The sequence below is a fragment of the Anomaloglossus baeobatrachus genome, chromosome 12, assembly GCF_048569485.1.
Source record: "Anomaloglossus baeobatrachus isolate aAnoBae1 chromosome 12, aAnoBae1.hap1, whole genome shotgun sequence".
NCBI classification, from domain to species: Eukaryota; Metazoa; Chordata; class Amphibia; order Anura; family Aromobatidae; genus Anomaloglossus; species Anomaloglossus baeobatrachus.
The window spans coordinates 22,031,674-22,054,698 of NC_134364.1; the positions used below are offsets into that span (position 1 = coordinate 22,031,674).

Sequence of the window (23,025 nt, forward strand, 5' to 3'; positions counted from 1 at the left end):
TGGAGGCGGGAAAGGAAGTCAGAGAACAGTTAGGGAGAGTGAAAGTGAAGGAGCAAGAAGTGGTAGTTGAGGAGAAAGAGCAGACTGACCGTGTCCAGGTACGTGGCCTGGGCACATATAGCAAGGTAGGTTGGCAGACGGTGGTGGCCGTCTGCAGGAGAGGCCTATCGACGCGGAACCGTAGGGCCGGGGCTGGGCGGTGGCCCACCGGTACCGAACCGGGGAGCGAAGAGAAGCCAGCACAAACCGGCAGGGCAAATGGACCCCGACCAGGCTTGGAGTCGCCGTTAAACTGGTCAAATCAGTTAGCGACCGGAACCTCCGGGGTTTCCTAGCAGCAAAGACCCAACTGAAGGCAACCGTCCAAACTGAGAAAGGGAAATACAGCTACTGCCACAGCTAGAGCTCCCAGGGCCAGAGCCCGCGGGCAAAAGGGGCTCCTCCGGCACACATCCAAGCTGGGGAGCGGGTTACCGGTGGGAAGCCATCGGAACCGAAGACACACAACAGGTGCAAGGAAAGGCAGCCACCAACAACCTTCCGGGAGTAACCACAGCAGCCGGCTGCGGGACCCGTCCATCCAGCCGTTTGTTTTACCGGAGACTCTGTATTCATCATTGGCTGAGTGAGTACCACCGTGCCGTCAGGCACCGCGCTGCCCCCGCGACCCTGCACCTCGCCAACCCTGCCTCCCGACACCTCACCGGGCCCCGGGACCACCAAATCCCCCTACCCACGGAGGGGAGAGAAACATCTCGGCTGCTCCCTGTCATCACTCCCGGGATCCCCGTCCAGAGCAGCGGTGGTGTCCCAACCTCACCACAAACCGAGGGTGGAGTCACGGACCATACCCTCTAACCCCAAACCACCCCTTTCACTCACGGGCGAGGAGCGCCGCTCGAGTCCCCGGATCTGGCCCACCACTCGAGCCACCGAGCAGCGGCGAGCAAGCAGCAGCCCAGAGCCGGACCCGAGCGCGGTGAGTGCAGCGGCCTCCCTCCCCGCCAGCGACAATTGAGTCACCAGACAATGCTAAATGAATATTCACCCATCCCCCTCACATCCCTATGTGCCGGCGTCAGTAATACGATGCAGTCAGACTGCTGCATTACTTGCCCGAGGATCACATCACAATCTTTTGAGCGGCTGGTGGCTCTCCTCACCTGAGCGGCATCTGGGCCGCCCCCGCGTCAGCAGCCAGGCTGCTAGGATTCGGAGTGGCTCGAGGGGTCTCCGGACACGGGGGTCGTGCAGCCACTCAAATAAAGGGGAAATATGTACAGGGGATGGTGTGGAAAGTTCGTGACGCCACCCGTGGTGTGTGGTAAGGGTGAAGTACCACTGCTGCGGCTGGGAGTACCCGGTGGCGATGGTGTGGGCAACCAGGTGTTTAACCCCTCCACGAGTAGGGGGGGGGGGGGATGCCCCAGGACTCCGTGATGGTGCTGGGGAGGTGCCATCGGGCCAGTAAGGGTTAATTGCGTACTCACTCAGTCCAATAACGCTGACAACTGTGGTAAACCAAAGTTCTTGATGCCGCTGCAGCAGGGAGGGAGCACGCCTGCATCCCGTGCCCGTTGGTGTTGCTTACTAGCCTGTGACCTTGGCACCTCTTTTCTGTAGTTCGTCCCTTTTAGCATGAAACTAAACGGGTCCCGCTCCCCCGTATGGCTAACGGAGTGAGCTTGCTCTCAGAGTTCACGCTTGGGATTTTCTGGACTATGTATTGGGAAAGTCTTATCCCCCTCATTGCGCTAGTACCCCGATTTTGGAGCAGGTGGGGAACGGATCTTGAAGGCTCCGTCCTCGTCGGGAAAATATTACCTGGATGTCTGAAGCTACTTCCCGACTTAGGGTCCACGTACCCAGTCATGCCCTGGCCCCTGCCCAGTGATGGCACAAGGCCGCCGGCTGTCCTCCTCGACAGTCCATGCCCTTGTCACGATCCCCTGCGACCAGGGTCCAGACCAACGACTCCCATCTAGTACACCAAGGAGCCCAGCTCCTGATCTCTACTCTCAAGAGTCACCACTCAACTGACTGTCTCTTGACCGCCCCTTAACCAACCCCTAAAGTGGCCAACCCTATTCCCTTCAGGCTGTCCACTGGTGTGTCTGGTGGGTGTGGTGCAGAGTGTTCCTAGGGTTTTGATTAGCTTGTTCTTAGCAACAACAAAAGGTCAGGGACCCGTAACCAAAGAGGAGGCGGATATCATGCAGAAGGGCAGATTGCATAATACCCTGTCACAACCTGATAGGCCAGGGCGTCACACATCGAAATACATGCGGTCATTCTCGGATCAGGAGAGCCGCAGCTCCATGGGCGAGTAATACAGCGGTCTGACTGCAGCCAACCACTGACACCTGCACAGAGGTGTGGGCGGGGAAAGGGGTGAATATTCATTTTGTATTAACGGGCGACCCAATCACTGATGCCAGCACCGAGGGGTGGGCAGAAAAAGGGGTGAATATTCATTTTGCATTAACATAGGTCTAACTAGCTGATGTGCAACTATAAAATGTTCCTGTTCTTATAGCAACACAACGAACAGCAATAAAAATTACTGATCCTGAAAAGGCGGCTGTGCTGTATCAGTAGGATTTAGTGAGGGTCCTGTGCTCTCCCATGGCATCACATTGAGGACTGCCTGCAAGAAACTAAGTGCATACGTATACTGGACGTGATAATGTATGCATTTATATACAAACACACAAATTAGTGTATAATGTACATACAGTCTATGTACTATACCTGTATGTAATGACTACTATAAAAATAAAGGTCATGTATGTATGTATGTATGCATGTATGTATATTTGTTACACTGTAAATTATGTACCTGTGCGTTTGTGTGGTTTTTTTGTATCAATTAGGCTACATTCCCACGATCAGGAGACGCTATGTTCTAGACGCAACGTCTTTCCTCTTCCGGAGTCGTGAGTGTTCTCAGCTGGAGGATGCAGCGTCTGTGCCCACCATCAGGGAACTGCGCGCTGAGGACTCGCTCTCCCGCTGAGAACACTCGCGACTCCGCAGCATAAATTGACATTCTGGGCTCGGAAAGTCGCTCCGCAGGTCAGTTTATGTTGCGTAGAAAAGCACAGTCTGCAGGAGATCTCTATAAATCCCATCCACTGTGCTTGTACTGTACAACGCAGCGTTTTGGACTCCGCAAAATATGCTGCGTTCAAATGTTTTGCAGATAAGCATTGCCGCCGATCATAAGAACATCTTCCTGCTATAAATCATGATGCGGTCTGTATTATGTCACCTCTGCCTGCACCATACGCACATCCATGGCCTGTGCGGTCCCTGCTAATATTAGAGATTGTGTCACTCTCAGGCATTTCCCCTTTACGCTGTGCGGCCGGACCACCCCCTTCCTGACAAGGTTATGTGACCGTGCACTGACCATTATTACATTTCATGGAAAACCAAAGGCTTCACTTCCTTCTCGCTCCACATCGTGTGTTTCTTGGCTTCAGCTCTGTGTGGAGGTTCTAAGACATCCGAAAAAAAAAAATTAAAAAAAAAAAAAATAAAGTTTACAGGCGACACTGATTCTTAGAATTTTCTGACACTAAAAATGCCAGAACGAGGAACCTCGGCCGAGAATTTCCAGTCCAGTCTCAGGATTTTTATTAAAATTCCAGAAATTATTCATCAAGTAACATAAGAAGCCGTAAAAACAAAACAAAAACATACCACGAGGGGGAATACATCCATATACAAAAAAAATAAAAAAAAAAATAATAAAAGTATTTTGATTTTAAAAGGAGGTCGTAGTTTGGGAGGAAAATGGGGAACCCGAACTTAACTCCCAAACACGAGAAGAACATATAAACTTCTTGTATATTCTTGGTGGTATTTGAACCCAGGACCCAAACGCCGACACCAGACCAAAACACCAGAGCGGACCACCAAGCCACCGTACAAAATCCAACCCTGCAAATTCTGTCTCCTTCTTGGTTTGATTTTTCACTCTCAATTTATATGTGTAAAATCTGTATGCAGCGAAGACAGATTTTCTCCATCAATGTGATAGGAGATTACACCTGGTCCTGTTAAGAATTTACAGGAGGAAGAGCTGGAGGCCAATATTCTGCTGCGAATTTTCCAGACACAGTTACAGTCGCACCCATCTGAGCACCAACTGCTGATTACGGAGCACCCGAGCATGGTAGTGCCCGCTCATCACTAGTTACCAGTACTGAGCACCCGAGCATGGTAGTGCCCGCTCATCACTAGTTACCAGTACTGAGCACCCGAGCATGGTAGTGCCCGCTCATCACTAGTTACCAGTACTGAGCACCTGAGCATGGTAGTGCCCGCTCATTACTAGTTACCAGTCCCGAGCACCTGAGCATGGTAGTGCCCGCTCATCACTAGTTACCAGTACTAAGCACCCGAGCATGGTAGTGCCCGCTCATCACTAGTTACGAGTACTGAGCACCTGAGCATGGTAGTGCCCGCTCATTACTAGTTACCAGTACCGAGCACCTGAGCATGGTAGTGCCCGCTCATCACTAGTTACCGGTACTGAGCACCTGAGCATGGTAGTGCCCGCTCATCACTAGTTACGAGTACCGAGCACCTGAGCATGGTAGTGCCCGCTCATCACCAATTAGGCTACTTTCACACATCAGTTTTTTGCCATCAGGTTCAATCCGGAAAAAAACGGGTAAAACGGATCCGGTACCGCATCCGTTTTTTCCCCATAGACTTGCATTGGTACCGGATTGTACCGGATGGCTTTGCGTTGCATCCGTTTTTTTCCGGATGCGGCAAAATTAGTTAAAGCGGCGGCCGGAGGCAACGTAGCTTGCAACGTTTTTTTGTCCGGCAAAAAAAACGCATCGCGCCGGATCCGGCGCGATACGGCGTGTTTTACAATAGAAGCCTATGGACGCCGGATCCGGCGTAATGCGGTAAAAAACGGATGCGGCCGCCGGATCCGTTTTTCTAAACTGAGCATGCTCCAATGTAATTAACAAAACGGATCCAGCCAAAAAACGGACGAAAAGGATGCAAAAACGGATGCAAACCGTATCCACCGGATCCGTTTTTTAACGGATCCGGCATAACGGATCCGTTAAAAAACGGATCCGGTGGATACGGTTTTCACTTTTTTTTCAGGATCCGTTGGATCAGGAAAAAAAGGACTGTGCCTGAATACAGAAAACTGATGTGTGAAAGTAGCCTTACAACGTTTCTTTTTTCTCATGTCTGATTGGTGCATGAAGGAAAATATTAAAACAATGATTACTCTTTAAAGAAATATATGGGTCTGTGGAAAGCTGGGTGACAACCAGCTATAAAATCATTGATACCCCTTTAAAGAAGAGAGAATTACAGTGCTGAAGTTAACTGTTGTTCCTTTGCGGCCATCTTTAACCACTAGTTATACGGGGTCATTTCAGGTTGCGTTGTCTGTATACTGTTGTGAAACTATAAACATTCCCCGCAGCTTACTGCGATCATTTGGCCACGTACGAGACGCAATCTGGAGTCATAACGTCCCCAGGATTCATATGATACTGTAGATCTGATCAGGAGGCGGCCGGCTGATCCTGTCTGAACATGACATGCGGAGTCATTACACCAGTGACAGCACCAAGGACTGGCCAAACACAAGGGGCCACCTCACAGGAAGTGCAAACCTTGTCTGGACTAAATCCTTTATAAAAACACCATAAAATGTGTATATGTAAAATAAACTGCTGTCTAAACAAAAAGTAAGAAAAGTAAAAAGCCCCTTTTTCTAAAGTTTTAGCAGATTCCTGTCTGGGAACGGTCAACGCTTCAATTCAGGCTCAACAGCAAGAAGTAGGGATGCAATGGAAGAAGCTCTGACTACACCGAGCTCGATTGTAGTCTGTTACCATGGCAATGCAGTGATCTTTAAAGGGAGCTGTATACATGAAATAATTTAGCAGACTATTTGCAAAGTTGGCTCATTTTGAGGCTTTGGAGCATTAAAGTTTTGGTTGCCAACATGGACACAGCCATTGTGTGCGACAGCGGAGGGGGAAGCTGTACTGGGCCTGGTCTCTTTGTAATACTAAATGGCGGATGTTTAGATAAATGGACATTTGTGAGACAAAAAACACAACATCATAAATATTTCTCTCAATGTTATTTTGTTTGATCACAGTCATCTTATATATTTATCAACGTTAAGTGTAATATAAAAGAAACCCTCTCTGTGTAGCCGATTGACCAGTGGCTGCAGCAGGAGCCTCCCCCCTCTGCTGTAGGAGCTCACCTTTTTGGTTTAATTTACATATTCATTTCTTTAATCTTGCTCATCAATATAATCCTTTTTAAAAGCCGACAAGTAAACCGTATCCATGTTTCTATGGAAAGTAACTTATCACCTATTGAAGAAATCGCACTTGACATTTAAGAATTCGGCTGCTTAATATTTATTGGATAAGGACCAGATCATTGTATTGTGACCCGAGTATTGTTCATCTGAAGGCGCGGGTCAGGGCGACACGGTGCAGCGCAGCTTTCATCAACGAGAGGAATCAATGAAGCAGTTTATTCATAGAGTATAGGATCAGCCATTAGTGAGATTACTGGAGGAGGGAGGACGACACAGCAAGATATTCCCAGAGGCCGCCATGCTCCAGGGGGAGGACGACACAGCAAGATATTCCCAGAGGCCGCCATGCTCCAGGGGGAGGACGACACAGCAAGATATTCCCAGAGGCCGCCATGCTCCAGGGGGAGGACGACACAGCAAGATATTCCCAGAGGCCGCCATGCTCCAGGGGGAGGACGACACAGCAAGATATTCCCAGAGGCCGCCATGCTCCAGGGGGAGGACGACACAGCAAGATATTCCCAGAGGCCGCCATGCTCCAGGGGGAGGACGACACAGCAAGATATTCCCAGAGGCCGCCATGCTCCAGGGGGAGGACGGGGCCATGTACTACAATTAAAGAGACCGGCTAGGAAAAACTGATTCATAGTTAAAGAATCTGTCCAGTGAATATAGAAAAGGTATCACTTCTCCACATCTAGATCGGTGGCGGTCCAACTGCGGGGACTCGCACCGATCACCACAATGGTGCAGGGGAGCGCAAGGTCCACCATGGAACAGCCAGAAAACGCCAACCACAGTGATCAGCAGCCCCGTACAAAGCGATCGGAGCAGCGGTCGGTCGTGTGCGCTCCAGTTTTATTTAAACGGTGATAAAAGTGCACAGTTCTGTGGATTCGTCGGACCCTCGCTGATCTAGATCTTATCACCCATCCTGGGGAAGGGGTCACTTTCAATAAAACAATCTCCTAAATAGATCCAGATCTAAATGAATAAATACAAAATTTTAGAATTATATATATATATATATATATATATATATATATATATATATATATATATATATATATATATATATATATATATATATATATATATATATATATATATATATATATATATATATATATATATATATATATATAATGGAGTTTGTATGTTCTCCCCGTGTTTGCGTGGGTTTCCTCCGGTTTCCTCCCACACTCCAAAGATATACATATAGGGACTCTAGATTGGCAACACCGTCCCCATTGGGTCTCGCAATGTATGTAAAGCGCTGAGGGATTAATAGCGCTAATTATATATAATATAATATATATATTTTTATTAGGTTGTTTAAAAATCATGCTTTTGTCTTACATGTAGGTTTTAAATATTTTTGCCATTTTTCTTTTCATGTGCCATCTTTGCTATAAATGAAAATATTGCAATTTTCTCACTGGCCACCAGGGTTTATTTTTTCACTCCTGCTTCCTGTCCTTTCAGCAGGCTCATTACCAGTAGAGGGAGGGTTAAAATGACAGGTATCATCTATCAATCTAGATACAGTAGATAACAGGATCAGCCATTCATAATAATAGGGGATATCACAGCTCACCTCCTCCTGTGCAATGACTGAGTGATAACTACTGTATATAGAAGTGTTATCAGTCATTGTACAGGAGGGGGAGGTGGTGAGCTGTGACATCACCTATTGTGAATGATAAATCCTGTGTTCTCTACTGTATATAGGGGTGTTAACAGTAGCCACCAATCACAAAACAAAGTTACAACACTTTTTCTGACTTTGTACAACCCCTTTCTGGAAAGTAACTCATCACTTTAAAATATTTTTAACCACACGGTGTTGCTGAGAGCGTCACTTATGTTTTGGGTATGGGTTTCTATCACTATCCTGTTAAGCTGTGTATCATCGAGCGAGAAAAGGACATCAAGGATAACACTTTGTTGCATCCACTTGACCTGGAAATTGTTGCATTCCCCACAATTGAACAGCGTCCCACCGGGTTTTACACTGTCGGCAACAATGTAGAGAAGGAAGGAAACTTCCCAACACTATGGCGATGTAGTGATCGTAAAGGTTTAGAAGAAAATTAAAAAAGAAAAAAAAAAAAACACAACCCAAATCCTGATTTTCTCTTCCTTTCTAAAACAGCGCCACCTCTGTACACAGGCTGTGTCTGGGATTGCAGCTCAGCCCAAGTCACTCCAAATGTAGCCGATCTGCACAGTCATTTCTTTCTAATTGTAGACTTCCCCTCGATTGCAAAAGAAATTATTTTTATTCTCCAGGAGCCAGACGCCCGGCCGTTTGTGCAATATTATGTGAGAAGGTCAATAGTGCACGAAATAAAGGCAGAGGGGCCAACATTGGAAAACCACTGCAACTATGGCGGACGGCCAAAACTAAGTATTAAATGTATAGAGTGGATGGCGGACATATTGGCAGCAGCTCCTTAGGAATTGTGCGCGCACAGCTTTTTTTTTTTTTTTTTAAGCTGCGTTTGAGCGTTTTTTTTGGGCCAAAAACACGCGTGCGGCAAAAACGCATTAGTAAAAGACGCATGCGCTTTTACTGCGTTTCAGTGCGTTTTTGATCATTACGTTTTGCTGCGTTTTTCCAATGCATTGCATGGGTGAAAAACAGGAAAGAATTGACATGTCTTTTTTTAGCCTAAAAACGCAGCTACAAAAATAAAAATAAAAATAAGTTGTGTGCCAACAGAAAAATGAAAAGTTATAGACTTTGCTGGGGAAACAAAGGCATGCAGTTTTGAGCACAAAAACTGCACCCAAAAACCACGCAAAAACACTGCGAAAAACGCTCAGTGCGCACATAGCCTTAAGGGGGCTTTACACGCTACAATATCATTAATATTTTATCGTCGGGGTCACGTCGTTAGTGACGCACATCCGGCGTCATTAACGATATCAGAGCATGTGACAATTATGTGCGATCTAAAACGATCGCAAAAGCGGCCAAAATAGTTTGCCGCGGAGAGGTCGTCCTAAAACCAAAAATCATTCACCTCTCATTAGCCACGTTGTTTGTCGTTCCTGCGGCAGCGCACATCACTATGTGTGACACCGCAGGAGCGAGGAACATCTCCTTACCTGCCTCCACCGCCAATGAGGAAGGAAGGAGGTGGGCGGGATGTTACGTCCCGCTCATCTCCGCCCCTCCGCTTCTATTGGACGCCTGCTGTGTTAAGTCGCTGTGACGCCGCACGACCCACCCCCTTAGAAAGGAGGCGGATCGCCGGCCAGAGCGACGTCGCAGGGAAGGGTACTTTCACACTTTCGTTTTTTTCCTTCCGTCACAATACGCCCTTTTGGAAAACAGACCCATAGACTTGTATGGAGGACGGATTGTGCCAAAAGTATCTGCGTTGCTTCCGCTGGCCGACGCTGCGTTCCTTCCGCTGGGCGGAAGGAACGCAGCATGTAACGTTTTTTTGAGTGGCGGAATCCTCTATTTTTCACTGCGCATGCTTTTTTTTTTTTAAAGATCACAGAAACTTTATTTTGTCTCTCGGTGGCCGAACGTTCAGTTTTGCACCCAGCAGCCGGCTTTTGAGAGAGCTCAGCTGAGCGCCCGGCTTCTGTGAACGATCAGCTGAGCGCCTGGCAGCCGGCTTTTCAGAGCGATCAGCTGATCGTTCACAATAGTCTGGTGCCGGTAAAACTGTAAAGAAGAAAAGAAAAAAAAAACAGCTTTCCGTTTTGTACGATCCGTTGCATCCGTCACACAACGCAATGCAACGGATGCCGTTAAACGCAAGTGTGAAACTAGTCTAAGCCGTGTGACGGGGGAGCGCGATTTTGTGAGCGACGGGCAGCGATATACCCGTGTCGCACAAACGATGGGGGCGGGTACACATGCTAGCGATATCGGTACCGTGTAAAGCCCCCTTTACTCTGGTCATTGAGGGTCCTGAATCATTGACCCCTTTATATCATTACTACCCTAACGGTGAGGACGCTGAGAATATATGAAGACCACCAACCAATTACAGACCAGTCGTCGATTCCCTTCCCCCACCTCCTAAGACAATTCAATGTGCATATCCGGTGGAGATTTGAGTTTTGGGGTGTAAAGCCATGCTGGGATTTGTAGTTCCCAATAGCTGGACGCCTCCGATCAGCAGGTAAATCCTCCGGAGATCTGTCACATTTATCCAGAGACGTTTCCATTTACATAAGATAAAGGCGACTTCCCAGTATCAGTGCGAGGTCAGCGGCATCTTCACATTCTAGGAACCATTACTACATTTACAGCACAAAGAGCAGATTTATCTCGTCTCCTGTAAAGCTAATGCACCATGAGATCTGCTGGGGAATAAGCGTTCTCGGGCGCCGCTTATCCCTGTAATTATGAAGAGTTAATGTCTTTTCAGACAACCAATCTGCCTCTAATGTCAGACTCTCCACAGCCAGATCCACAAACACAGATAAGAGGCCTCATTTATGAATTTGCCGCTTATCTCTACAAAAAAACAAAATACCATTTGGTTAATGGGAGAAACAAGGGGAGGGGGATGGACAGTTGTCAGTGGCGTGATCACTCATCAGCAAACCTTATCTGTATGTTGATTCCTATGAATGCTGCAGGAACAAGCCGCAGCCAGACGTCTCCTACACTGGTCATCTTGTTACTACTATAGCTCTGCTGCAGCGCCTCTTCCATTTTAGAATTCTTAAAATTTTAAAAGGATTGTCTGTAACGGGTTACTGGAGGGCCATTATACTGGGAGATGCTCAATGCAATCGTTCTCTGCGATCATGAGGCCCAAAGCCCGGCGGGTCACGCCTCCCGCAGCCGAGGCCCAAAGCCCGGCGGGTCACGCCTCCCGCAGCCGAGGCCCAAAGCCCGGCGGGTCACGCCTCCCGCAGCCGAGGCCCAAAGCCCGGCGGGTACGCTTGAGTCTTTTAGCCCAGCTCAATGTGTTTCCCAGCTGGTAACTGTGGGACGTCAGCCATTGCATCCATAGGTCTCAGATTGGGTGCACACTTGCAAGACATAACAGTTAAGCTCCTCAGAATGTAAAAGCTTTCCCCTCCCCCTTTCTACTCGTATGTGGTGGAAGGAAACTGACTGGCTGTCAACAATGCACCTTGTAGCCAATCGTCCCGGCACAGGGAACGGATGGTCCTGTCAACATTACAGAAACAGCAGCACAGGTGACGTTCCCACTCCAGGATGCTCAAGTGGCCGAGACACTCAATTCCTGATGCCCAAAAGGTGGCTGCAAGAAAAAAAACAAAAAAAAAAACAAAAAACCCACCACCAGTGGCACAAAAGGAGGTGGAGGCCTCATTACAGAGTGCAGGGTCCTTCATGTTATCCCCGCTCACTCTGCAGGGTTGCTTCTTACCTTGCGGTGTGGATTTTATATTACACCAGTCCTTGTCTTCGGTGCAGAGTCTCCGTGAACCACGTGGATTTTTTAAATTCCGCACCCATCACGTGAAACGCAGTAAATAGTTTCTCCTTGTGCCAGACAGAAAGCCCATTCATTATCACCCCGACGGAACAGCAAATGAAGCCAGTAAGTGGCTCAGAAAGGGGCTGAAGAAAATCAATAAGTCAGAAGCGAAGGCCCCACCATTAGTTTCTGCCATTTCTGCAGACTAATTGCTTTATTTTGAGCACTTAATAGCCCTGAAGAAGTCACCTTCACCGGCTCCCATCACCAGTGATGCCACGGTATAAAAATAGCCGCAACCGTGCAGAATGCGCGGCTCTCCGAGGGTGCAGGACGGGTAACCAGCGCTCCTCCGGAGGGTGCAGGACGGGTAACCAGCGCTCCTCCGGAGGGTGCAGGACGGGTAACCAGCGCTCCTCCGGAGGGTGCAGGACGGGTAACCAGCGCTCCTCCGGAGGGTGCAGGACGGGTAACCAGCGCTCCTCTGGAGGGTGCAGGACGGGTAACCAGCGCTCCTCTGGAGGGTGCAGGACGGGTAACCAGCGCTCCTCCGGAGGGTGCAGGACGGGTAACCAGCGCTCCTCCGGAGGGTGCAGGACGGATAACCAGCGCTCCTCTGGTGGGTGCAGGACGGGGATCAGGAAACCTCTCCTTTACAATTTAGGACTTACAAAACCATTGGCATATATTATGGCATGTGTGTGGTGTCTGCAAAATAAGCAAAAGGGACATGGGTCCAGAACATAGCCCAGGGCAGAGGATAATGGTGTGACTCACCCCAGGCCTATGGGGTACTCGGTCCGGGACCGTATATCTACAGGGACAGTTCACTGGATGGCCATTGCCCGGTTCCGTGACCCTGGGAGTCACTTGAAGGGGGTTATGTCCAGGGGAACATTTATAAAGTTTGTATCGTGACGCCACTTGCGGGTTGCGGTTATGGAACCGCCGCTGCACAGTTTCTCACCGCTGGGGCTGAGGTTAGTGGCAGCCTGGATGTTGGGCCCTCCGCAAGTAGGGCCGGGGCCACAAGGGGTATGTGGTGGAGTTAGGCACGGAAAGAAGGTAGGCCACATGTGGGATTGCAGTGTGACTGGGTTCTTTACTCACAGCGGTTTGATGGCTGGTACCCGAAGGAAGGCTAGTGTTCAACGCTGGTTCCCTTAGTCCCAGTTTGGTGACCTGGTAGCTTCTTTCCCCTTCACCCTTCTCTAGTTGGTGGGTCCCCATGGCTTGGAACATCTGCGGGGTCCCCTCCTGTTTGTCTCTCAGTCTTTAGCCTGTACGGCGGCATTTTGAACCCTGTAGGGTCAGTGTTCCGTTCCCTGGTTCTCTCGTCACTGTTTATGCCCCCAGACTTTACGGTCAGTGAGGTCCTGGATGGTCCCCTCACTGTGGGGAAGGTCCTTGAGTCCAGCCCGCAATCAGTTGATTCGACTCGGCTCTGTCGGTTCAGGACTTTGTACGGGGTCTGAGTACCCTGCCTGGTGCTCTGGTATCCAGTTGGCTCCCCGGTTCGGTTCCGGCGGGCAACTACCCTGTCCCAATCCCTTACGGTTCCACCGGTCGTATTCCCGGTCTCCTGCGGGCAGCCACCACCGTCTGCCTCCTTGCCAATGGTGACTGGGCTCCGACCCACCACTCCGACTCTGAACTTGACTCCGACTAGACTGTTTTCCCGCCTCCAGGCCTGTGAACTCCTCGGTGGGCGGAGACAACTGCCTGGCTCCGCCCCCCGGTGTGGACATCAAACCTGGAGGGTGGTGACAAGGTTTTTAGGTTGGCTGGTGTTACCTAACCGGGGGGGGTTGTGACTACCTGGGACGACCTGGATGGTCCAGGGCGTCACAATATGTGTATAGATGTATAACTTTGGCATCTTCATCATTCCCATATAAACTAAATGAAGGGGATAGGGTTTTATGCTCAAAAATCCTTTTAATGGCAACAAGGAAGATCTGGAATATCTGTGAATTGGGGGGTCGACTATAACAAAGAGGTGCTGCATCAGTTCTCATAGAAGCAATCCAGCTTGGCACAAGCCCAGACGCATCCTAAACTTGTTGGGCACATCTGCTCCCCATCCCCAAAAGTCCCTTTTTGCTGTGGCTACAATTTGTATTAATTGATTTTGAAAGTTTTTGATTCATGAAGAGCAGTGTCATCCATGGGCACTGCCGGTCCATAAGGGTTTGTCCTGCAGTGCCATCTTATGCAGTGTCAGGTGCTGATACCAATTTCTGTATATGGTTTTGTCCGGTGTAGGTAACTTCCTAATCGGAAGAGGAGTGGAGCTGGACAAATTCTGGTAAATGCCTATACTCCTCCAATAACCATTGGTTCATGTCCCCATCCTCCCATTACATGTGCTTGACTTGGCAGAGAACGTAGGTGATCTTAAAGAGGAGGAAGTAAGATGCTGCCAAACAACTCCGATTACTATTTATCTCCCATGGGACCTAAAGGATTAGGCATTTTAACGCAACACGCAAGATCCTTCTTTGTACCAATATCACCTAACATGGGAGAGTCAGGAATCCTCAGCACATGACATGATTAGTCAAAAGGTGTAAACAATCTCTGTCTAGGAGTTCTTAAACGGGATGTTCAGGAATTTAAACATTGATCACCTATCCCCAGAGTTGCCCCCATTGGCAAGAACTGCTCAGTTGGTTGTCAACTGCTCTGTCAACCTTATAGTGGCCACAACCGGGTACTGGACATCTGCCCCTATTCTGTTGACATCCCAGCTCTAAAACTGAGTAATTCTGGCCACCACCAACACTAAGAACTGTTGATCAGTGAAGGTGGTGGGAGACGCACTCCCACCGATGAGACATTGATGACCTATCGCAATGAGAGATCATCAATGTTACAGTCCCAGAAAATGCCTTTAACTCAGCTGAAAAGGTCACGCACTTCCAAAAGGAGACAGCAGAGGTGGTCACCCCCCTCAGAAGACTTATCTGAACAAAAGGGTCGAGATACATGAATTACCCATGCTTTTTATGTGTATGGGTCAGCCGGGATATGATTAATCTCTGGAGCCAAAAATGTTGTCCAACGAGAACATCTTTGGACTCAAGAACCTAGTTGCTGAAAGTTGAGTTGATCCCACTAGAGTTCTCCTGCCACCCCTCCACACTAAGCTTGGACTGATGAAGCGGATTGTGAAAGCTCTACCAAAATGAAGAAGAGACTTAGGGTACCTTCACACTTAGCGATGCAGCAGCGATCCGACCAGCGATCTGACCTGGTCAGCATCGCTGCTGCATCGCTACATGGTCGCTGGTGAGCTGTCAAACAGGCAGATCTCACCAGCGACCAGTGAACAGCCCCCAGCCAGCAGCGACGTGCAAGCGACGCTGCGCTTGCACGGAGCCGCCGTCTGGAAGCTGCGGAGACTGGTAACTAAGGTAAACATCGGGTATGGTTACCCGATGTTTACATTAGTTACCAGTGTGAGCAGGGAGCAGGGAGCCGCGCACACTGAGCGCTGGCTCCTTGCTCTCCTAGCTACAGTACACATCGGGTTAATTAACCCGATGTGTAATGCAGCTACATGTGCAGAGAGCAGGGAGCCGCGCACACTGCTTAGCGCTGGCTCCTTGCTCTCCTAGCTGCTGTACACATCGGGTTAATTAACCCGATGTGTACAGCAGCTACATGTGCAGAGAGCCGGAGCCGGCACTGGCAGCGTGAGAGCTGCAGAGGCTGGTAACTAAGGTAAATATCGGGTAACCACCTTGGTTACCCGATGTTTATCTTGGATACAGCTTACCTCAGCTGTCAGACGCCGGCTCCTGCTCCCTGCTCGCTTCATTTGTCGCTCTCTCGCTGTCACACACAGCGATCTGTGTGTCACAGCAGGAGAGCGGCTTTGAAGAAAACGAACCAGGGCTGTGTGTAACGAGCAGCGATCTCGCAGCAGGGGCCAGATCGCTGCTCAGTGTCACACACAGCGAGATCGCTAATGAGGTCACTGCTGCGTCACAAAAAGCGTGACTCAGCAGCGATCTCGGCAGCGAGCTCGCTGTGTGTGAAGCACCCCTTAAGTGCCCGTGTACCAATTTTCACTGACTGTCCGAAGCAAAACTGAAGGAAGACATTGTTGGGTCCAGATATTCAGAAACTCAGGAAGGACGACATATGCAAAACAAAAATGAAAGCTGTTGAGAAAAGAGCTTGGGATTCTTTTAAAGACGTTGTGAAGAAATGTCAAGGTAACAAAGATCCCAAATATAAGTCCATCATTGAGAAGATGCTAAAACCCAAAGCCTTGGGTTGTCTGATGAATTTGAAGATACATTTTTTACATTCCCATTTGGACGACTTTCCTGAAACCTTGGTGCTGTTATCGATAAGCAAAGAAAAGCATTTTATCAGGATATCAAGGAGATGGAACATGAATATGATGGGGGACGACTGCCGGATGCTTCACAGAGAAGATCCGCAGCTTCTATAGAAGAAAAAGGGATCAAGAGAAGCCTTTGGAGAGAAAAGGAGAAGGCGCAAGAATTAATTTCCAAACAAGGTGCAGTAGGAATGTTATATAAAATATTGTGCACATTCTTGGCTACAATAAATATTTTTTTTTTATCACCTCACTTGTACGTAGTTTCATGCTCATTTTGTGCAAAATCCATATATGGGGGGGTTAAGAATTGAAATATATATAACACACACAGTATATAAACAGGGTATGTATGTAAGAAAACAAGGCTCAGTAATTGGATTTGGGAAAAAAAAAAAAAAAAATTCATAAACCCACATTTTACGTCCCTGTATTATCTTTTTAGCTAAAGGTCCAGCTGGCTACCCCCCCAATTACCAAATCTAATAGATAAGAGAATGGACATACAAGATAATGTAACAGACGCACTGACAATTGCAAAATCTTTATCTCTGTACAAAGACCAAATTTCATTGTCGCGATTGTGCCGTCCTGGATGAAAAGAAGCAGAAGACCAGTAACAGCAGCCACTGCGGACAATCCCCGATTATCATCATCAAAATAAAGAAAATCGATAAATCAGATTGTAAACTAGAACATGCAACAAATGACCTGGAATTACACTAACACAATTAAGAAATGCAAGATTTACTATGAAAAAAGTCAGCGACCAAAACAAGCGTCGGTCACGCCGGCAGCCAGAGGAGGGGGGAGATGTTGGTGCAGACAGCATTGTACATGGTAATGTTGAGTGTCCAACCAGTAATGAAGGCAATTATTCCAAGTCATTATAATTGGCAAAAAAGGTTTCATAGGATCACTTGTTCCCGAACGTAAATAATCCCAAAAAACGAGGGCCGAGAATGTCACAATTTGCAATGCAAAGGCTAAAAGCTGCGGCAAAACCTCTGAACAAAACCACAGCACAAGTCCAGTTACAAGAGCAATAGAATTTGCATAACAGGCGGCCATGTTTACTAACAATCCGAGATATGTCAGGCATTGGATTGGCTTCAGTCGCTCACTGACAAATGGCCAATTGGCAGCGCGGAGGGCGCACTTACTCGTTTCAGTAGGAGCAGACTGCTGACGAGAGGGTGCGGTGGAAGTAACGATGGTGTTGATGTTCTCCTTGAATTTCTTTTCAGCATATTCCAGATATGTTCTTGGGAGTGGCGGTCAGAAAATTGGCCAACTTTATGGCCGCTTACACACATTCATTTACAGTCCTCCACCCTCCCGCCGACTCCTTCATCCAGCATCAGTCAAAGTTAGATTAGCCGTGAAGGGCTTGTTACAGTCAGGCCCGATTTACACCTGCATCTAGGGAAGGGGGAGATTGTGACCACTGACCAAACCTACAGCTTATCCCTATGGTCCCTCACCACCCCTAGATAAGTTCCGCACCTATGCGCCGAGCTGGATACCTGACCCTGGGTATCACTAGTGCTGGACACTAAATAAGGAATGGATGGGATGAGCTTAGTCAACCCCACTAAAAGATACAACGAGGACATGCAGGGGGAAAAGCATGCACTACTTCTCACCAGGCAGGAGTTTAGCACCCAAAACTACAGAGGAGAGCAAGCCACCTGCTTGCAACCAGAGCTTGAATTAAACTGAATATCATCACCAGCACCAGACCAGGGAAAAGGAGTATTTATGAGAAGAGAATACTGATGATCAGAAGGTGGATGGAAGGGGGGAGCTCCTGATGGGTCCAAAAGGGGGAAGAGATGAAAATTCAGCAGGAAAACTACGGTACCAAGTACAATGAATATTGTCAGCAGGAACAATAGAAAGTCAGGGAGCATTTTGCGCAGCCAAACGCTGTGACCTTCTATTGCTAGAAGACACATGACCGTCACAGCTAGTAAATTTGGAGCATCTTTCAGCCGCTCTGAGGACATTATTCTTTACTCCCCTTATATAGTGGAAATGGTGAATTTGTTGGCCGCACTTGTGCACACCAAATTCCCGCTAGGGTATATCCAGCTCGCAAAAAGATGGCGGAGCAGACTGGGATTGGTGCAAAAAAGCAAACAACAAAATGTGCAAAAATTCTGTGACATTTCAAACAGTTTTACCCAATTCTTAAAAAACAAGCAAGAAAACGGCAGCAAAGAGCGAACCGAGCCGTTAATTGGTGACGATCGCCTCATATCAGTCATTGTTTTTCTGACACATCATTCACGCTGCAGTAGATGGCTGCGGATTTATCCAGGCCGCCCCATTGTGTGCCGGCCGGTGTGTACATACGGCAGACAGCCTGTTATCTGACATGTTTACCCTCGCGAGTACCGGCCATGTATTCAGCTATTTATACACCCACAGCCGCACAAGTCTCACACGAGGAACAAGCAAAACGCATTCAACCAAAAAGAGAAAACCGGCAGAACGCGGTGAAATGTGCAAAAACCGGAGCGGGATCAAGGCTGAAAAGATTACCATAGGATTCAATAACTAAAAGCCACCGATACACGTGAGGACGACGCAGACGAGGAGTGAAAGGGGGCGGCCAGAAAAGGGACTTTCATGGCCTTTTATGGGCCAATATGACGGCGGCGCGATTGTTTACATACGCTCGTCTGTGCGATTAGGACTTGGACACGACTTCTGCAATCCAACCCCCGGCCCCTCTCCCTGTAGCCCAGAGCCAAAGGGAAACAGCGCTGTAAGGGAACGTTATCAGTATAGTTAGTAGGATTGACAACGCTTAGAAAACCATCGCTGCAGCGCCACCCATGGCCAAAGGCAGCATTGCAACTCCGCCACATTGCAACTCGTCACCATTAAATGACATGACCCACCCAACAGGGGTGGTGCCATTCCTAAAAAGAAGCAGCCATGTTTTTCTAACCCCTTAAAGTATTTTTTTCCCAAACTTCCAAATACGCTTTGTGGTCCAATTCACTATTTTAAAAGATCTTATTTTCCATGTAAAACTTGAAAATTCGTCCAGAACTGACACTTCTAACAGCTCCATGAAGTATATAAGAAACTTGTAGAACGTAAAGGGAATCTGTCACCTGGTTTTTACATAACGTAGGGGCAGAGACCCTGATTCCAGTGGTGTCACTTACTGAGCTGTTTGATAAAATCTAAGTTTTCTCTGCTGCAGATCTAGCAGTTATATAGAGATCATGTATATGCTGGACTACCTGCAGCACTCCAAGTAGTCCTGTAATGATAAGCTACTGATTATTAAACAGCAATTTTATCAAAACTACACAAAGCAGTCCAGCTGGAATCAGGATCTCTGCCCCTTCTTTATACTGCTCTCAGATTAGATAGCAAAATCCGGTGACAGATTTCCTTTAATAATGCATTGATTAAAGGGGATGAGGATATCCCTTAAAAACAACATATCAACAGGATAGATATTAAATGTATAAATGCTGGGGGTCCAGCTGCTGAGACTTCCATTGATCCCAAGGGCATCCAATGTGAACGCAGGTAGTTAGCATAGGTGACCACTACTCCCTATAGACCGTGACTGGACCATATTTTCCACAATCTCATCGCTATTCTGGTCACAAAGGGGTCTTTAGGAGAACTCCTTTAAGCTTTTATCAAACCTCATTAAAGAACAGAATCAGCTGATATTAATATATTGCAAGCAAACCCAATTAAAGGGGTCATAAAAGGGGTCCTGGAGAGACACGGCAGGGGTTCTAGTGATAAAAACAACCCTATTCTAAGCTTCCTTTATAGACTAAACATCTCCAATAATCATGTAGGGTTAGAGGAATCAATGGCCGCTCTGATCCCGGTCACCTCCTTTCTGCAGAACACAGGATGCTAGAATAAAAGTGGAATATCCGAGGCTTTTCTGCTTTAGTATCAGAATTTCCCTGCACTTTATGGGGAGATTTCCAATACCTGACATAGATAGAAATATTTTTCTATCACAAAAAGCAGCAGAATATGAAGGATTTATCATGTAATCAGAAGCATAGCTACATTGTAACTTCACATGTTCTCCATCTGTTGTATCTTTTATGCATATGCAACAAGTCTGAAACGTTTTATCAGGAATCCTGGATACACGGTGAAAAAAAAAGAATAAAAAAAAAAAAAGTACAAGGTGGACGCAGAACAAAAAAGTTATTCATAAAAAGGGTGAAAACAGCTAAATGAATTCATTATTCCAGACTTTGGCTTAGGGGGATGGGAACGATCCAACCCCAGTACTGTACGCCGCCACACCTACCCAATGTGCTACTTACCAAGTTTTTCCACCAGTTTAAGCATCACCCCTCCAATATGAATATCTCCGGTGACTCTGAGCAGAACATCCCGGTTCAGATCCGTCACATGGATATTTAGCTCCCAGGTTCCATCAGCGTAGCAGCCATCTGGCATCCGTATACCGTCCAGAGCCATCGTGCCTTCCTGCAAGGAAAGGAAATGACAATCCCATTAGCAAAACAGATATATAATATATAGTGTGCGTAATATATTATAATACATATATACATATATATATATTATATATATAAATAAATATATATTTATTAATTACACACATACACACATATACATACACTGTATAGACGTAATACTGTAATCACTATGAAATATCTTTTAAAATCCCTTTATTAAAATAATTTATACATTTGCAATACAAAACACAAATCCCCTAAAAATCATTGGGAAATCCCAGCAGTTTTTTTTTTTTTTTTTTTTTAATTTCCACTCTCCCCACCCAAGACTGCAGAGAAGATGAAGCCGCAGCACAAGGGACAATCACACCCATCACATCAATATAAAAGGAAATTATTCAAGAGGAGCATCGAAACCACAAGACAAGCTATGAAGCCCCCTCCAGCAAAAAAGAAAAAGAAAGGGGAACAATGTTAATTGTGAGTCATAATCTGCTGCCATAACACAAATCCGGCACATGGTCCGATACAAAGTGACCAGATTATCCTCTACTGATAAAACACCGATATGTAAATAGATACAAAAATAATAAACACTATGAAGATAAAGAACAAATAGAGACCGAAGAGATTCCGGCTATAGATCCAGAACCGGATCTGGGACAACAAGTCAAAAGCATGACAAACAGAAATGATATACAACATACAAGAGGCAATATAAAAGATTCAGCCATTAACTAGCGGGGACTACAAGTCTAAGCATGTCAGACACAGACACATAGAAGTGATATACAACATACAAGATTCAGCACTCAGCCAGCGGGGACTACAAGTCTAAGCATGGCCTGTTATAGCAATATACATAGAAAACTAGGTTATAGCAAAATATAACTAAAACAGGTTCATCCTAGAAAGTCAACTAATTGCTATAAAACAGATACAAATCTACACTAGATGCTGTGGGACTACAAGACCCAGCATTCCCTGCCATCATGCATGATTGTACCTTTACACAAAAAAAAACAACACTTTATGGCCTAGGATAAAAATGTGTGTGTGTGTAGAGCTGAGCCTCTCCTAGTCCAGTGCCTCTCCCCCTCCTAGTCCAGTGCCTCTCCCCCTCCTAGTCCAGTGCCTCTCCCCCTCCTAGTCCAGTGCCTCTCCCCCTCCTAGTCCAGTGCCTCTCCCCCTCCTAGTCCAGTGCCTCTCCCCCTCCTAGTCCAGTGCCTCTCCCCCTCCTAGTCCAGTGCCTCTCCCCCTCCTAGCTCAGTGCCTCTCCCCCTCCTAGATCAGTGCCTCTCCCCCTCCTAGATCAGTGCCTCTCCCCCTCCTAGTTCAGTGCCTCTCCCCTCCGGATCTCCTCTGCTTCTTTTTGCAGCTTATCCATGGAGTTACTTCTCCACCTTCTGCTCTTTGCAAACCGTTGTTCACCTGTTTCTTACAACTTATCCAACCGGTCTGTCTGCTTCCAGCCTGGGTGGAATATTAACTTTCCATTGTGGAGGGACTCGGCAGGATCATGGCTTTAGGGGGGAGTGAGGAGAGAGAAGATGCGGCTATAAATCCCATCATGAGTGCGCACTCACCTTTAATGCAGCCTCCTGAGTTTGGGGAAATGTTCCTATGTTCCCTATGGAAGATGCACAAAGAGCAGGAGGCTTGTTCCCTTGTGCAGGCAGCGAGCTCTGCTAATGGAGTCCCCGGCTGCACGGCTCGGGCTCACGTCACTGCTCAATCTGCTGCAGTCACTCCCCTCTCCTATTCCCTTTTTTTTTTCTTTGCTCAGACTCACAACTGTTACTGAGTGAAGGAGGAGGAAGAGGAGGAGGAGGCTGTGCAGAGAGGAGCAGAGCAGGGGGCTGTGCAGAGAGGAGCAGAGCAGGGGGCTGTGCAGAGAGGAGCAGAGCAGGGGGCTGTGCAGAGAGGAGCAGAGCAGGGGGCTGTGCAGAGAGGAGCAGAGCAGGGGGCTGTGCAGAGAGGAGCAGAGCAGGGGGCTGTGCAGAGAGGAGCAGAGCAGGGGGCTGTGCAGAGAGGAGCAGAGCAGGGGGCTGTGCAGAGAGGAGCAGAGCAGGGGGCCGTGCAGAGAGGAGCAGAGCAGGGGGCTGTGCAGAGAGGAGCAGAGCAGGGGGCTGTGCAGAGAGGAGCAGGGGAGAGGAGCGGAGCCGGGGCTGGATGCTGCTCACTACAAGTCTGAGGAGCTGCTGCCCTTTTATGGAAGTGAATAAAACTCCAGGACTGGATCCAACATCCGGGAATCCAGGCGGGAGAGGGGCTGGAGGGGGGGGGAGGCTGGAGGGGATGTGTCCCGTTATACAGTCCTGGAGTTACAGATCATTGGTCTCCAGATGTTAGGGAACCTCCCTCCCCCCACTCCCAGCAGCTGGAGGATGTGGAAGTCACTGGCCGCAGCTGCTGCAGGACATCTTCACATGT

At 47.7% G+C, this 23,025-nt stretch overlaps 1 protein-coding gene across 2 annotated transcripts in view; it reads right to left on the reverse strand.

The window, feature by feature from the left end:
• The window catches only part of FERMT2 (FERM domain containing kindlin 2), an 88,049-nt gene extending 65,420 nt beyond the window's left edge, over positions 1-22,629 (reverse strand). For both annotated transcript variants that reach the window (XM_075331141.1, XM_075331140.1), the window contains exons 1-2: positions 22,179-22,629; positions 20,437-20,602 (exon numbers count right to left, since the gene is read on the reverse strand). In XM_075331141.1, the coding sequence (XP_075187256.1) occupies positions 20,437-20,593 (157 nt within the window). In that variant the 5' untranslated portion in view covers positions 20,594-20,602; positions 22,179-22,629. The remainder of the gene's footprint in view (positions 1-20,436; positions 20,603-22,178) is intronic.
• Between the last annotated feature and the right edge of the window lie 396 nt (positions 22,630-23,025).